Below are 18,311 nucleotides of genomic sequence, written 5' to 3'. Positions count from 1 at the left end.
AATTCTCCATGGGTCTCCTGCATTTTTGCCTGTTCAATGAACAAGGCGCTGACTGGCCTTTGCTTTGGAATATCTTTTCAAAGATGATTGTGTGGTAAACAGCTTTAGAAGAAAACGTAAGACTGCTTACAGCCTTGGAAGATGGAGATAATGTCTCCCTCTAAAGCTAAGGACAGGCATGCTTACAGTCCATTCTAAAAGATTTACATTTCTTAAGCTCAGGATTCTTCTGCTGTAACATAACCTACTGCATGTGAAGGTGTCACCTGGCCTTCTTTCATTGCCATCTGGGAATTGTGGCACAAGGAACCAGGACAACAAAAGACTTATACACTGGCTACTGCTATTGCTGTGAGTAAAAAACTTTCCTTTGTCTCTGGCCCTGGAGGTTCATGTCTTCTACAAGCATCCATGAAACTATGTCAGGCTAACTCGTTAGCTTGTAAGTAGGGAAAAACTCAGACCCTTCACAGTACTCGACAATATATTACAAGGTATTTTTGTGAGTATACTTGAAAGTCATTTAGCCTAATCTCCCACTCAGTCAATAATTTCTTTTACACATCCTGACAGATGGCATTCTAAATGTCACTTAAGTGATTCCAGTAAAAGGAAACTCCTCTCAAAGCCTGTTGCATCATTGGTAATTAAGTCCCTCCTTATGTTGAGCTGAACTATTTATAGCTTCATAATATTGATTTTTTTTGCCTGGTCTTCATCTAGTATTACATAGAATAGTTATTCTACTTTCCACATGGCAGATCTTTGTATTTGAAAGTACTTACTTAGTCTCCACTAATCTTATTTAACTCTCAAAGCATATCATTTTCATTCCATTTTCTTCACATACTATCTTCTCCGAACCCCTTGGAAACTCTAGACACACTCCAACAGTGATGATTCTCATAGACTATAGACAAATTCAAGAGATTATATGGCTAAGGCACAATTCAGTGAAAATATCATTTATTATTTGGACAAATTACCTTTGACTGATTTCATGTAAATTTGATATGCAGTTTTTGTAGCTCTATCATATTATCCTGTCACATTTAGCTTGTGATAAGTTAAAATATTCTGACTTTTTCCATATGGTCATACTCAGCCATGATTATATTTGTAAAACTGATTTTTTAAATCCATAGCATAAGATTTTTATTTTTAACCAGTCCTGATCATTTTGAATTTTGCATCTGTAATCATTGATATTAGTTACTCATTAGGTAAACTTATGCCATCTGAAAATTTTATAGATATCCTTTCAATCTCTTAATCCTGGTCATTAATGGAAATATTGTCCACAAAAAGGGCCAAGGACAAGCCATTAAATTCTTCTTTCTTTATAATCCTGACCACATTTCACTAGTATTGATTAGTTGTTCAACTAGTTATAATCCACTGAATGATGTCATTATCCAGCATAAATGTCACCATCTTATCACAAGGTTATAATGCTTTAGTGAAATTAAAATATTCCATATTCCTGGCATTTTCTAGATCTACCACTATTTCTAAAGAATATGTCAGCACTTTACTAAGAGAGTAAGAAGAGTGTCATTCAGGAGGATGAATCAATTCTAATTTACTTTGCTAATGACCAAGCAAGGTAAAGGGAGCTGGACTTAGGCATCTTCACCTAAACAAGAATTTGCTTCTCTGATCTCTAATCTCACATAAAGCCAAAGTCTTAAGCCCCTGAAGGAGTGATAGCTAACATTCTCATTCACAGAGTCCAGGCAAAAATCCATGGCACTGGGTGGAGAAGTACAAGCAAAACACATCTGTCTCTGGGGGAACAGGTAGGAGACTCTCCTGCCTCCTTTGCCACGTTTTGGTGTGATTGGAAATATTCTATATCTTTATTGTGGTGCTGGTTATAAATTTGTCAAAACACTGAACACTTTAAAAAGATCAATACAATACTACTATATGTAAATTATACCTCAATAAACTGACTTAAAAGTATATTAAAATAAGTTAATTTCCTAAAAATTAGAGATTAAATGTAAAGGTGAGAACAAAGAATATGAAATCAACGTTGCCTATTAAAACACACTGAATTTTGAAATGGTAATAATGACCATTTAAAATTTAGGTCTAGAAAGCCCTCCCAAGGAACTTAAGTGAGGTAAATGTGTCTATCCAGCAGTTTTATTTAGATCATTGAAAATCGTCCAAGTTCTCTTCCAGAGGCTCCAACAATATCTTACAAATGAAAATGTATTTTCTTCCACATGCCATTAAAATAGTTGAATACCCCATCATTTATTGCTCTTGATGTATATGAAAAGCAGAAATGAACAAGATGTTTTCTATTTACATTATAATAAAGTGAGAAATTAACAATAAAAGTTATGGTAAGAAAAACTACTCTTTGGAAATCAAACAATGCTATCCTAAGTAATTTTTCAATCAAAGAGAAATTAAGGTCTATAATTAAAGACTAGAGAAAAATTATGAGAATGAAACATAGTCTATTATTCTTATGCATACTTGTGGTCAAAGCTACAATCAATAAAAGAAAAACATCATAGCTATAAATGCTTTCTTTATTTAGAAAGGAAACATAACAGAGATTGAATATTAAGTTAAGAATGAGAAGAAAACTAATAAAATAAAATCCAGAGAGGACAAAAATGTATTAATAGATGTAAAAGTAGAAATGAGTGAATTGAAAGACAAGAAGAACAGCAGAATGTAGTTTGGTTGAAAAGACTAACAAAATGCAAAACCTCTGGCAGCTCAATTGCAGCATAATATTTTATAAAAATCACAGTATATAAAAAAAAACCTTTATTTTATGTTTGTTCACTTTTTGTCCTGGATGTAGTTCTGTTTTATTATTCACTTTCTTAATCCTGACTTTAATACTCTGTTTATTAATTTTAATGCTTTTCTTGAATCAGTAATTAATCCAAATCATTCCTACGAAAGATCAAAAGACAAAGTCCACAAGATCATGTTGACAGATCCAAAGGGTATTTGAAAAAATTAAACATTTATTTCTGATAATAACTCCTGGGAAATAATAATTTTTTTCTCAAATCAATCAAAAATCATAATTATCAGTGAAACATTGAAGCGTTCCTTGATCACCTCACTTATTTAAATTCCTTTTAAAAACAGCCTATACAGTAAGAAGATGTAAATATTGAAAAGCAGTTACAAACATCATTATTTGCAGATGATGTGAATAAGTAAATTATTGCAGTGTTAAGTCAGAAAGATACAAAAATAGGTATTTTTAAAATACTTGTTTAAATGCTAGCAATAAGAAGTTAGGAAATATAATGGAAAAAATCCCATTCTTATTATGCATATATGTAGTTCCTCTCAAACTTTAATGTGCATGCAAATTACCTGAGGGTCTTGTTAAAATGCAGGTTCAGTAGGTTTGGGGTGGGGATCAAGATTTTACATTTCTAATGAGCTCCCAGTTGCTGCTGATCATACTTTGAGTAGAAAGGTGTATACATACACACAGACACCCACATAAACATATATACATACATACATATGAGCATATACATATGTACGTATATATTCTCATGCATAATTTTAAAACTTAAGAATTAACAAGAAATTAGTAAAATTTTTATTTTTAAAAGGGTTAGAGGAGGGGTAAAATATTACTGGGTGATATAAAAGAATGTTTGAATGCAGAAAAGAAATGTCACATTCCTGGATGGGAAGACAATAGAATAAAAATGTCTATTCTTCCTAAAATTAATCTAATGCCCTTATTTTAATACCAGTGAAAACGACGAAATGCTGTTTTTTGCAACTTTAAAAAATGAAGGTTTTAAAGTTCATCAGGAAGAATAAATATGCCATATTAGGTAAATTTTTTCACAAAGAGAACATTAAGCAATTCTTTTCCTTCCAGAAATTAAAGTATATTTTTAAATGACAATAATTAAAACAATTTGTTTCTGTCACAAAAATGGACAAATCAAAAAGTGTGGACTACAAAGTCCAGCCACTGATCCAAGGGCGCATATGAACTTACTGTATAATAAAGGTGGCATATCAAATCACTGACAGAAGGATAAATTATGTGACAAGTGAATTGAGACACCTTGAATAATCAATAGACATATTCGGTCTCGCGCATTATGAACTTAAGACTTAGTAAAGCAAACGTACATGCATGCACACACATTAACTTACATAAACTTTAATATAAAAGATAAATTTTAAAGGAGTCACTAATAGAAGTCATAAAAAGCATAAGATATACCACAGGTAACAAATTGATGAAGAAAATAAACTTTATCTATTATAATATTTATTATTTTACATGATCCCATTCTCTTAGAATAGGGCTAGTCAATCAAGTGAGCAGTCATGGCCCATTAGTAACAGTATCTCCATTCTTCTGATGAAAATTCAATTACCTCTGTTATTTAGCTGTTCTCTCTAACATGATCCGTGTTGTTTTACCAAAAGCCCAATCAGCATAGCTAAATCACAGTTATTTCCTCTTGGATAAAATCAGACCAATGATCACAGAGATCTTCTCTGATTATAACTGTGGGAGTGTTTGTTGTTTTCACTCCAGCCCCAGTCAGAGTGGCCCTTTTGGTCTTAGACTGCCTCCCGCAGTTCCCTAAATGGCATCAAATGATAAATGATTAAGAACTCTAAAGCCTAGATCAACATTTCCTCTGCAAGTTGAACACAACATAAAACACATCTTTAAAAGGGTATGTCATTTTAGAAAGCATCAAATAAATTACTAAAAATGTAAAAACTAGGCTTCACAATCACCACTAGCATTTCCTTGCCAACTGTCTCATAGGGCATATTATAAGCACACAGAGAACACTCCAATAATTACAAGAGCCAAAAATAATAAATTGCCAAATATCTCACTCCAAATTTCTAAACATTCTTTTATGATTATACCTCCATCCCTCAGGGTAGACGGGGTCTGGGTCTTCTTTGTGTCCTTCTTATGAAGCTGTGACTCACGTGGTTCCAGGAAGGGTGGTGTGATGGTTAAAAGAAACTAGTCCAGTGTAGCAATAGTGATTTCCAAACTCATGCCCTTTACTTGTATTTCTTCAACACCATAGAAAGGATTTTTAATTATAAGCAATTTTTAAAACTCTATCCTTTTTTAAAATCACACTGAAACATTGTTTACCTCACCAACTCTCACTACCCACAAAATTCTTCTCCTCCACCTACTTCCAAAGCCACTCTGACTCTTCCTCTCTCTCCTCCTTCTCTTTTACTAAACCCTTCCCTCCCTACTTCTCCTGCCCACCACATCCCATCCTTCTCTCCAGTCTAATCCATCTTTGTCAAAAAAAAACTTGTCTGGCAAAGCAAGATTCTTGGAGAATAGCTCAGCAAAACCATAACACTACAGCATGGGCAGAGATGTCAAAGCTAGAAACATCCATTCAATAAGGATGTTGCCCCTTCACATTTGCAGACATTTACTAAAAATGCATAAGTGAATGAATGATTGCAAAGTAAGAGGGAAGAATTAGCTGTAATGTGGAAGAAAAAGTTCTGGTCAGAGTCGGAAGACCCAGGCCCCTAGGCAGAGCTCTGTTCTTTTCACTCTGATCTACTTTTACAAGATTACTTTTACAGGGATAAAACATATAAACATGCTTTGAAAACATACTTTTTTCCTGAGTCAATATAAAGTATTAGTAATAAACATTAATAGTTCAGTATTGATATGGAATAAACTATGTAATAGGTTTTAAATTTCCAACATTTTAATCAGAAATCACCAAAGTAAATGATCTGTGTTCTTGGGGGATTAATGTATTCATTTGTACAAATGATTAGTCATAGAATACAATAAACCTTCATTAACTTAGGCCCCCTAATTCAGAAATCATCCTAGGAGAGGCAGGAACATATAAAACGAAGTGTTGTGGCTAAAGATGAGAAATACAATAAACTTGAAACAACGCTCCAACTAACTAGTTGTGTTTGATTTTAGAAAGGTCCCTTACCTCTCTAGATTCTATTCACTTATGTTTAAAGTGAGCTAAATTATTCATTCTATCCATCTCATCATCATATAATCTATGATTCTACATGGACCAGACAGATATTTCTTTTCTGCTTTATTCTTTCCTTAAGCAATGTTTCTGGGAATGGAAATTTTTGCCTCCATGTTTTTTAATCTGGAGTTCATCAATAGCTTTACAGGGCTATTCCCTAAATTTGGGCAATTATATTTATGTGCATTTTTCTGGATAGAGGGCCATAGCTTTCATCTGATTTTCAAAAAGCTCTGTGAACTTCTCAAAAAAGATTAAGAACCACTTACTTCAATAATGAATTAATTCCATGTGATTCTCATCAACTTGTAAAAACAGGCTGACAAGAAATTTGCTTGATCATCCCATGTTGGTTCTATAACATTTTGCATCCCACATCAATAACACAACACACTCTGCTACTATAAGCTACATTTCAGACTTTCACTAATGACTGTCTCCCCATTGGGTGATGGGCAATGGCCTACATCTGTCTAGTTTGTCTCATTATATCAAACGCCTTGAATAGTGCGTGGCTTTCAGTGAAGCAAGCAAGGGGAATGTCTACCCGCTTATCTCTGGGGGAAGAAGGCAGCTGTGGAGTGATCATCTTCTCATCTGGACTTGCACTGAAACTTCAGAACTCTATGAGATGATGGAAGAATCAGCAAGTAAGGATAGATAGATCATCTTATCCACATATCAAGCTTTGTAATTTCAATAACAGCAAATGGAAACCCAAAGTGAATAAAGGCCTTACCAGAAGTGGCAAGGTCAGGACCAGAGTCCTTAATGAGGGATCCTTCCATTTTACTACACTGCCCAGGTAGAGGAAAAAACAGACCCAATTATGGAGTGCAAATGAACATGTCACCCAAATGCCAGTTCCTTTCTTTTAACTGAAATTCAGCAGCTAACAACCTCCTCCCTCATTATAGGAAGATATGCCATAAATAAACTGGGATTTTTGCCTGATTTATTAACGTAAGCAAATAAAACAACGTCGTATCTTATATGTAATATAAGTTGGATTCAAATTTTTTGTCATTTGTCATAACTACAAAAGATATCCAGTGCTATAAACAAAATTGCTTTTACCATGCAAACTTAGTTAGTTTTTCAATAATGCTTGTTTATTTGTCTTAACTGATAATTATTAGAAGAAAAGGGCTTCAATCATTAGTATCTTTTAAAATATATAGTATATAAAATTGAATGGATGCTATTTCATTCCTCTAGACTTCTGGTAATTGACTTTTCAAACCTAATAACATTTGCATTTCTTTTATCTTTTTCCAGGAGCATTGTTTTAAACCCAGCCTATTTCCGAAATCATCTTCGTCAGGCAACAGTGTTTAGATGTCTGGAGAGATATTCAGAAGCTGCCCGGTATGTTTGTTATAACTTTTGTGAAGATTGATTTCAAGTTAAATTAATTTTATTCTCAGCTTCTGGTAATAGCATAATACAACTTTCCATTTCTCTCATGGAATATGATTTTACCAGAATTATTGTCTTATAAACGTCAAGCCAACAATTATTGACTATCTTTTTCTTTAATTAAAGCCATTCTGTGTTCATAGCTCTTAGTAAAATTCAAACTTTCTAGCCATGAGGTCACTGATAATGATGGGAAAACTTCCATGGAAGATTAGAAATGAACTTGACCTCTTGCTTTCAATACATTCCTGATCCTGGTTGTAATGACACAATTCTGTGCCTATCTCTTTTTTGAGTTCTGGAAATAAAATCCAACCACATAAAAAGGACCCCAGGAGCCCATTTCTAGAAAAGATGGCATCAGTTATAACACCGAGGGTTGTTAGAGGTATCCTAAAGTATTGCCTCTTGGACTCCAATATGTTTCATAAAAACCTAGTGAGGCAATTCTTAATGTTCTCATGCCCAGAACCTAGACTTATGGCAAATACTTGTAAGAATTGTGCAGCAGCCTCAATGTTACACTCAGAATTCCTCCTTACCTATGACAACCAAGGCTTATTTCTTCCTGGGTCAAGCTCATCATATCAGACTCCCCTTCCCTTTGATAAACTCTCTCAAAGAATTTTCCTCATCTCCCAATGTATAGGTACCTGCTGTTTCTTGATCATCCACTTTAGCACCCCAGGAATTTATCAAGAAATTGTGGGTGATTTTCACATTTGGTCCAAGCATAACTCCTAAGAAATCCACAGTAAATAGGGATGGGGGGCCTAGGGTGCAGGTGGCTACTGTCTCTAGAACATTTGCAAATAACACTTTCTTGGAAAATGGAGTTTAAGGAATTTAAGTGGATAATAAAATGGTTCCATAAAACTGATACCATGTGGTTAACAGCAATTGCGTCTGTATAAGATGGCCCTAGAAGTTACCTGAATTCAATTAATCTTTTTATATAGTCCATTTTTCCTTGTGCTCCTTCTCCAATATGTTTTAGCTTACATACTCACATATGACTTCTTCCTGCTTTTTATTTTCTCCACTGAGTTGTCCCTGTGGCTTACTTTCTGTTCACACACTTTTCCTAACTATGTGAATGAGAGGGAACTTACAACGATAGTAAGCTTCCTTCTGTCCCAGCTGTTTAAAGATCACCAGTTATAAATGAAGCTAATATATTCAGCAAAAACAGACAGTTATCTGTAAAATAGTTTTCCTTAAGAGGTTGTTTATTAATTGTCTTCTGAATCTAATCAAAAGATAATAGGAGAAGGCTAGATGCAATGTCAGAACTAGATTGCAACTAGTAAAAATCTGCTATGGGTGTTCTGGAATCAGTTTGCACAAACTCTAGAAAGCCGGTTGTTAAGTATTCAGGAATTTTGGGAGAGCTAGATGTTAAACTATAGGAGAAATTAGCAATGCTGGGGAATTTACACTATGGAAATGGCAAATGCTGCAAATCCAGGCTTTTTGGGTTTAGGGGAGAGCCAGATGACTAGCATATCATTGACTATAACAATTATTACCAAGACTAATTGTTTGAGCTAAAGTGGTGAAGACAATTCCTTATGGGTTCCAAAACAAATAAACAATGAGAACTTGAAAACTAGAAAATTGTCTGTATTTACCATGTAAAATTAGCACTGAATATCCATTGTCCTTGACATGTATATCTCTGCAGTAAAATAATTACATCTGTTTCATATCATTTGATGACTGACCTGACAGTGCTCCTTGAGAACATTCCCAATAACTGTTGGCTATGCTGGTATGGACTTTTAGCAGAAAAACAGATAGAATGGCTTTCAGATACAAGTGTTTTTCATCTTGGTTTCCTTGGCTATTAGCTACATCTTCAACATGTGGTTATCAGTCATCCTCTTTTTCCCCCCAAGGGAAAGAATGCTATGAACGATGAGCATGAATATCTTAGTATCTCTTAGCTATTAGATTTCCAATGTAAAACAATAAATGCAATTCAATATATAAAGTATTCATGTTTATCAACCAATTTCTTGGAGATTTGGGTAGTTTGGTTCAGGCTTCTTACAAGTACATTATATTAAAACTCAATGGAAAAGCCAACACATCAAGGTTATTTCCTCTTGGATGCCAAGTAGTCACGTTTCTGAGATTGAGAGGCATCTACCACATACAGAAAAATGCAATTACTATGTGGCTTAGGAAGACTTAAAACCATGATTCTCATGGAAGTGGGTCATCTCCTATCTGATCCAAGAAAGAGTATTTATAACCAGTCCCTGGAAAGTGGGCTGTCTAAGGTTTCCTGAGCAAAACCAGCTGTACCAGGAAGGAATTCCTAGTGCATAGGCCAGAAAAGAGTCTCAGGACAGACTCATAAAAGCTCAGATTCTCAACCAGACAGGCCAGAAGAAAGGCTACTCCCTGTGACTGAATAGAAGGTATCAGTCTGATTTACATCAATGGACAGGTCCTTTTATTTTAAGGGGAAATATCTTTTTAGTATCAGCCTACCAGAAGAAAGAGCAAAAATATATCGATGGTAGAAAACTGAATAAAAATAAGGATATTTTTTTTTGGTTTAGGCTCTACAGGGATGCTGGTCATCCTTGAGGAGACAACTGGCACTGGTAAAATTGGTGAAATCATATTTTCAGACCACAAATCTAAATTGAGATTTCTGTAACGCCCCAAGAAACAGCCAACCTGTGAGGCCTTAACCGAAATAGCAAGCAGCCTAGCTCTTTAACATCTCATTGCTTCTACGCATGCAAAAGTATATATGTTGAAGTAGAATGTCCTTGCTCAAATCCGTCCCTCCTCCCCAACACTCACACTTATACGCGCAGACACACACACACACACACACACACACATCATTTGGCCTACTTTCATAAGAAAGATGATAAGACAAAAAACAATAAGCAGAGATGTGAAACAAAAGTCAAGAGTGAGTGTTTTGTGAAAAGAACTAATGACTCTTGATAATATGAACGGCATGATGTGGCTCGTCTCTATATGCTCATTGACTTAAGCATAGGGCTTGGCATATACCAAGCACCAGTTCAGGTTTGAAAATTAAATTACCTAGTTTTTGAGTTTGTGGTTAATAACAATTTAGCTACATCAATAAGGAGACATTACATGAAATTGTTAGTAGAACCCTGGTTGAAAGATAAATATGAGAGTGTGCACACTGTAAAGTCATGTGATAGTATCATGCCTCCTATAATGGAGATCCGTAAGGCAAAAATAGATGACATTGCACAGAATCTTTAGTTAAGACCACGCTGTGTAAGAGGACAAACAGGAGGTAACACTAAAGGAGAAAGCACAACAAGGCCTCTTTATCCATCACTGAGGAAGAACAAGCTGTGTTTTTCTACATACATGAACTAGGCAAGGATATACTGGAGCAGGAATAATGCATTCAAATGCTTACAAAGCCCAGGCAGATGGTGTGTGAACGAGGCCGATTATAAGATTAAAGGATGTTGTTTGAACCACAAAAAACTGGAGTAACTAACTAGAGTGACCATTTAATTTATCTTTCAAATTGGACACTTGTGATAGTGAAAGTGAGCACCATTAAGGATTATAAAAGGAAAACAGGCATAAACGGAGATTGTCATGAGCACAGTGGCCACATGGTCAACCTACCACTGGCCCTTCCGAAGGGAGTGGCCGTATTCAAGTCCAGCTAATGTTGCTGTATAGGAATGTAGTTGCAGTGTTGCAGCTTTTTGAGTCTTCAAGAAACAGTATAATAATTCAGAGCTTTCCAAGAAATTTCTTCACTTTTAAATGTTGGCAATTATTTCAAGTTTTTCAAACACAGTGTCGTCTTAAGAAAACTGAAGTAGTCCTCATTCATGAAAATTTGATTCACTGAAGAATCAATTTGCCAAATGACCAATTTGTAGAATTCACCAAATTTAAAGTTTACTAAAACTTATTTTAAGAAATAATCTTATTGAATAATTAATATGAATATATTTTCTTATGTGCATATTCCTCATGAATACATTCAGCAACTTTTTTTTAGTTTTGGAGAATTTTCCAATTTTCAAAAGCTAAAGTCATAGCATGGTTTATTCTCATGAATATGTTCTTCCTGTGTTTATAATTATTACTCTACTGTTCTTGAATATACTCTATGACTATTTTCTCAAGAATATAACCAAAATTTTAATTTGGAAGTCTAACAACTTATGCTCATTTCTTTCTGAAATTTTAAAAGTCATTTTTTGTTTTTAACCTTGTATCATTTATAGGATTCTTTCCCCAATTTTTGGAGAGTGACCAAATTTACCTATTTGATAAAATGTATTTTTAACTGTTTATAGCATTTACAACAATTCATATTTAATCAGACAATTTTAACAGCATTCTTCTTTATCTCCTGAAGATAGAAAAGCCAAGATAGGGAAAATGGACAAGAAGCAACACCATACAATCTGGGGAGACTGAAGAACAGAGAGAAAGTGAGGGCCCTAGAACCATGGAGTTCTAGTTTCTTTCAAATCCATCTGTAGGATTGCTGTAAATTTTCTCAAGAGTTAAATAAACTAAGTTTAGTAAGTAAATATATTTATAAATTTGACAAATTGGTCATTTGACCAGCTCATCATCCGATGAATTGACCTGGAGCCCACAGAAGGCTGTGGACCACATCAAATTTGAAGCCTGGACCAAGTCCTCTTTTCCAGCTCTAAATGAATACTGGAGTTTAATCCCTCCAGGGTAAATGCTGAGCTTCCTTCTACCAACATGAGGTTTCCTTCCCCGGTCCAATTTTGTGCTAGGCCACTTCGGGAAAGATTTTAGTCTAAAACCAGCAATCCACTGTCAGAAAAAGATGGTATTTTACAGAGTTCAGTAGCTTCAGTTAATTTACTTTCTGCAACAAATCTGATCTATTCTAAGTTTTATTTTGTAATATTACTATTTAATACCATGTAATATATGTAATATTGTGAGAAATAGATTAACTAATAAAGTAAGTAGTCTTAAATTTTTCTTTATCTTCGCACTTAAAGTAATGCACTAAATGACAAGCTGAATTTCAGAACTATTTTATGTTACACGTGACTTTTAGAATTAAAAAAACAAATTGATGAGACGCCGCCAAGTTGTATCAGTCCGCTTGTTGCTAGGCTAAGAATTTTCTCCCTCATAGCTAATTCTCAGCTTTGCCTCTCTCTCTCTTCACCTCTGACAATGTCTTTTAGTTTACTCCTGTTTTACATTTTGGCTACCTGCCACTCTCATCCTGCTTCTCTGCACTCACCTCTTGTTTCATGCCTCTTCCCTCTTTCTGAAAAATTCCTTCCTCCCTTGTGAGCATCCCCTTCCATCTGGTCATTAAGATGCCATCCCAATGCATTTCATTCAGTCTGTAAGACTTTGGCTCTCCTTGGTGATCACCACTGCTATAACTGATCAGTGATTACATTTGCTTTATCTTGTATTTTATACTTGGAATTTGAGACAGATTAGGATATTTGAATTTTCTGGAAATCTGCTCTCCAGATGAGGATACAATGAAAACCTCAAACCATAAATCCCTTGAAAAACAGATTCTTTCAGAAAGGAATGATCAGCCATGCCTAAGGTGTGACACATTAGAGTATCAATTTTTGAATGAGAATTACTATAAACACTTAGGGTCTGGGCTCCATATGAGCATAAAGATGTCCCAGTGTTCTTCTTTTGCCTGGAAGTACGTTTCTGCTAAGCCAAATCAAAACACAATACTCCAAGATGCATTGATTCGTGGCTACCCTCAGTGACAAGTAAGATGGTAGAGGTTAGTAGAGGTGAGAGTAGGTGGGTTTCTTGAGACCTAGCGTGGGATTTGAGGGTTTTGTTCTTTGTTGCTGTTGTTTTCTTATGAAAGTTGATCCTACAGGAAATTGGGAAGAATGCATATATAAATCACAATCTGCCGAAAGAAAAGAGATCCAAAAATAAACTGAAGTGTTCGTTCAGAAATCTGGTAGCATAAAGCACTGGTGCTGTCTTAGACAAGCAGTCACTCAGGAGTAGTCCTACAGCAGCAAGCAGGAAGAAACTGTGTCAGCTTTTTTGGTGTCATGGAACTCTATGATTTTAAATGAGATTATTATGTATCTTGCAAGGGAGGAGAATATACTGACAGGTAGACTCGAGACAAGTGATTCTGAAAAGATGATAGTAGTGTTGGGAGTTTATTTTAACAGTTCTGATTCAATTTGAAGTGTAAAACCCATTCATTCACCATTCAAGGTGCTAAAAATATAATCACAGATTTTTTTGGTTAAAATAAGTTCTCATTTATGTCTACAAATAGATTAAATGAAGACTGTAGGATAATTTTTGTTCTTAAACTGGTCATCTGCCTAAAGGGTTTTCTGTCTCTTTCTTGGAGGTAGTTCACCATTGCCAGAACAGCTTTAGTGTGGTCTGGCATTAGTCAGTCATATATGACATATAGTTACATGTTGGAAGACAGACATGATCATTCTACCATTAAGTGACCGTTCTTTCTCTAGATATAATAAGGCTATGTGAACCCTAAACACTGTAAAAATGTTGCTTCTTGGTGTATGATTTCTAAAACTGACATTAGTAAAGAGATACCTAGTCATTTCACGTGGCTTAGGTTAAATTTCTAAGACTACAGCACATCCTATTTTTATGTGTGTAAGTTGTACTGTTTGTGATTTCAAGGAAAAAAGTGAAGGTTAAAATACACTGGAGCTTCAAGTTTCTAGCCGTCCCTTATATCTTAAGGATTTAAAATTGCAGACTTATAAATGGCTAATTTCATAACAAAAATATTAATTTTAGGGACCAGCCCTGTGGCATAGTGATTGAGTTCGGGGTGCTTCACTTCAGTGCCCCGGGTTCACAGGTTCAGATCTCCAACACAGACCTACACCACTTGTCAGCCATGCTGTGGCAGCAGCCCACATACAAAATAGAGGAAGATTGGCACAGATATTAGCTCAGGGCTGACCTACCTCAAGCAAAAAAAAAAGGGAATATTGGCAATGGATCTTAGCTCAGAGCTAATCTTCCTCAGCAAAAAATAAAAAATAATTTTAAGGCTGCAATGACATCAGGAGGCTAAAAAGTAATTCTCTTGCCTTAAGAAGAGTTGAACCTTTTGGACATAATCCAAATTATAAATAAATTATTGCAAAGATACATAATCTTACATAAATATAGAAAAAAAATTATTTAGCTGAGACTGTTGAAAACAACATCTAAAAATTCATGAGAGAAAAACAAACATTGACTGACCTTGTGAATCCCTCCATCTTGCTGATGTTTATCATAATAATTATTTTTGTCCCTTTTCTCTTTTATATGCTATGCTATGTATTTGCATTACATTTAAACATTTCTAAAATAATTTATAAATGCACAGTTCTAAATGGACTATGTGCTTTTTCTGCAAATATTGGTCTAGAAAACTGTGGCAGAGTATAGAGAAAGATTTTTTTCTTTGTCATGGATCCAACCTTGCCTCTTAAAAAAAGTGGGTGGACGGTCCACTCCAGTCACATAGCGGTAAAGTTGCACACTCCACTTTGGCGGCCAAGGGTTTGTGGGTTCAGATCCGGGTCATGAACCTAGTACCCCTCGTGCGGCCACACTGTGGTCGCATCCCACATAAAATAGAGGAAGATTGGCACAGATGTTAGCTCAGCAACAATCTTCCTCAAGCAAAAAAAGAGGAAAGTTGGCAACAGATGTTAGCTCAGGGCCAATCTTCCTCCCCTGACCAAAAAAGTGGGTGGAGCAATGATGAGTACATAAGAGAGAATGCAGAAAAGCTCTAGGATGTGACATTTTAAGTGTGAAGAAATAGAAATCTTCTCTTTCCTCTCTTCTTTCCTTCAATCAGATGTCCACCCAATTCCACATTTTCTACAATAATAGAATGTAGAAAACCAGTTAAACATTACAAAGCTTAGTCCAAAGGAGCTGAAGTTTAACTCTGAGAGTTCTGTGCAGTTTTCTAATATCTAAGTGTTGCCAGGTGAATGAGAGTTTAGTCTGCAGATGCTAAAATTATGACAAATGGATCAAAACCTGCATGTTTTTAATCTCTAAATTGGAGGTAATAATAGCATTTATGTCACAGAGGTTATTATGAGGATAAATGAGACAATTTATGTGGTGCACTTAGCACAGTGCTTGGCACATCATAAACTCAATAAAAAATGAGCTATTGTCATTGTTTTTGTTCTTGTTGACAATTAGAGCTCTTTGAAGATAGATGAAGTTACCTCAAGAGACAATGAGTTTCTCAGCGTTGAAACCAGAATATGTCAAGCAGTCATTTAGCTGAGGTATTGCACTACATGAGGCAAGACTATGCCATGGGCTCTTTGATCCTGTCTCCCTCGGAAAGTCAATGTCAATTCTGTATTTCTGGAAAGCCCAGCGTTAACATAGGGACTGAAGGGCAAGATTCTGATGGGTTTAAGGTGTTAAAAGGGACAAGATTTTGACTTTTTAAAAAATTCTGTGTAGGACTAGATCATTAATTTTAGCATGCTGTTTCATTCTGAGTGATGTTCCAGTTATTCCTGAAGGGTAAGTTAGAGCATCACGTCCCCTGGGGTGGGCAGGTGGAACTTCAAATTACGTAGAGAAAGAGAAGAGTTCAGGTCACCTGATCCTAACTCCAATCCCCTTTTTCTTCCTTTCCTCATTTCTGTCAAAAATAGCAAAACCTTGATAAAAGATTAGGCTGGAAATCCTAACAACACACTGCCAGAAACTCTGAAGTTTTTCACCTTTTTTTTTTTTAATACTGACATTGGTTCATCACACTATTATGCACATAAATTAATCTTGATGCCACTAATTGTGAAAATTGCTTCTAAGCCAAAAGTTCTGTTTCTGTCTCTGCCTGCTAAAGAGGAATCATCTACACTAGAGAATTATAGTCAAGCCCGAGAGACCTGGGTTCTACTCCGAGGGCTACAAATGACTAAGTATGTGTGACCTTGGGCGAGCAAATTAAGTAAGCTCTTTGAGTTTCCATTTCCTCAACCATAAAGTGGAGATAATAATACTGCTTTACAAAGTAAGCATAAGGATTAAATTAAATAATGAATATAAAACTCTAAACTCAGTGCCTGGCACACAGTAAGCCCTCAATTCATTATTGCTGCTGCGGCTGTTATTGCTCTTGTTGTTACAAGCTTGGAAGAATGATGTCTAAAACCCTAATACATTCACTCTGAATTAATTCTGTTAAGTGAAACTTTGTTATAAAAATTATATTCCTGGACTGCTCCCTCAATTTATCTCAATTTTAGTAGCCATCATCTATGACCTCCTGCTCTTTGCCAAGCTTTATGTCAGATGCTTGTTGTGCATATCTTTGTTCCTCACAACTCTGCAAAGAAATTATATTCTGCATTTTGTAGGTAAGGCAACTTAAGCTAGAGTTTGAATAATGTGTTAAAGATCATGCCATTGATAAGTAGCAAAACTTGAATTCGACTTTAATTTTATCATCAAGACCCCGACTCTTGCACAAAAGGATACACATGATATTATTAGACTTTGTATTTGCCATTTGGGTGAGTTTGAAATGGTGTTACTTTGTTGTGATTTACATTTTCACTTTTTTTACTACTAATAAGCCTGTGAATCTTTAATATATTTATTAGCCAATCATGTTTCCTATTCTGTAAAATGCTCATTTGTGTATTTATCTTTTGCTCATTTCCTATTGGATTGTTTGTTTTTTTATTATTGAATCTTAGGATTCTTTTTTTTTCCCCCCAAAGATTTTATTTTTCCCTTTTTCTCCCCGAAGCCCCCTGGTGCATAGTTGTATATTCTTCGTTGTGGGTCCTTCTAGTTGTGGCATGTGGGACGCCGCCTCAGCGTGGTTTGATGAGCAGTGCCATGTCCGCGCCCAGGATTCGAACCAATGAAACACTGGGCCACCTGCAGCGGAGCGTGCAAACTTAACCGCTCGGCCACGGGGCCAGCCCCTAAATCTTAGGATTCTTTATATATTCTGAGTGTTAATAATTTTTGGTAATATGTGTTACAAATAATTTCTTCTGATTTAAGGTTTATATAATCATTCTCATGTATCTTTTGATAAAAAACATAAGCCTAAACACTTAATTTTAGTTTAGTTAAATGTAGTCAAATTCCTTTATGATTTGCACTGTTTGAGTTTTAAGAAATACTCTCCTATCCCAAGCTCAAGAAGATAGCTGCATATATTGTCTTCAAAAATTTTAAAGCTTTCCCTTTGCCTTTAAATTTTTGACCCAATGATAACTGATTTTTATATATAATGTGAGGTAGGAATCTATTATCATGTTTTTCCCTCAATGGATAGCCAATTGTCTTGACATCATCTTATTAAATCCTTTTGCTATTGATCTTCAATGTTGGCTCTATCTCTATCAGTTTTCCTTATATGAATATGTTGATTTCTGGTCTCTATTCTGTTCATTCATCTATTTGTCTGTTGCACTGCCAAAACCACACTATTCTATATAGGATGGTTTTGTAATAGGTCTTGACATCTGGCAAAGCAAACCTCCCTAACTGATTCTGTTTTAAGAATGTCCTGTCTATTCTTGGCCTTTTGCTCTTCCACATAAACTGTATAAAGTGTGAATTTGAATTCCAAACCAAGGAGTGTAGGTTCTGGTTAGGAATTCCCAAAGAAGGCTTTCTTACTTTTTCTTGTGCTCCACCAGCTTCCAAGGTCAAGACTAGCCTGTAGTTCCTCTATTTTGCTCTGTTAGAGTTTCTCCGAGTTCTTTGACTGAACATGTCATTTCTTAAAGAAACCGTGATGGAAGTGGTCTTCCATTCGATCTTCACTTTGCTCAGACCTCA

At 35.4% G+C, this 18,311-nt stretch overlaps 1 protein-coding gene and 1 long non-coding RNA gene across 3 annotated transcripts in view; one reads left to right on the top strand and one right to left on the bottom strand.

Moving 5' to 3' along the window:
* LOC138918964 (uncharacterized) overlaps window positions 1-4,979 on the bottom strand; it is a 34,521-nt gene extending 29,542 nt beyond the window's left edge. Inside the window, exon 1 of the long non-coding RNA XR_011428756.1 lies at window positions 4,909-4,979. This is a non-coding gene — a long non-coding RNA (uncharacterized lncRNA). The remainder of the gene's footprint in view (window positions 1-4,908) is intronic.
* SPATA16 (spermatogenesis associated 16) overlaps window positions 1-18,311 on the top strand; it is a 219,601-nt gene that overhangs the window by 91,320 nt on the left and 109,970 nt on the right. For both annotated transcript variants that reach the window (XM_001494206.6, XM_014732759.3), the window contains exon 4: window positions 7,311-7,400. In XM_001494206.6, the coding sequence (XP_001494256.3) occupies window positions 7,311-7,400 (90 nt within the window). The remainder of the gene's footprint in view (window positions 1-7,310; window positions 7,401-18,311) is intronic.

This window comes from Equus caballus, chromosome 19 (genome assembly GCF_041296265.1).
Source record: "Equus caballus isolate H_3958 breed thoroughbred chromosome 19, TB-T2T, whole genome shotgun sequence".
NCBI classification, from domain to species: Eukaryota; Metazoa; Chordata; class Mammalia; order Perissodactyla; family Equidae; genus Equus; species Equus caballus.
This window is presented reverse-complemented; position numbering and strand designations above follow the sequence as displayed.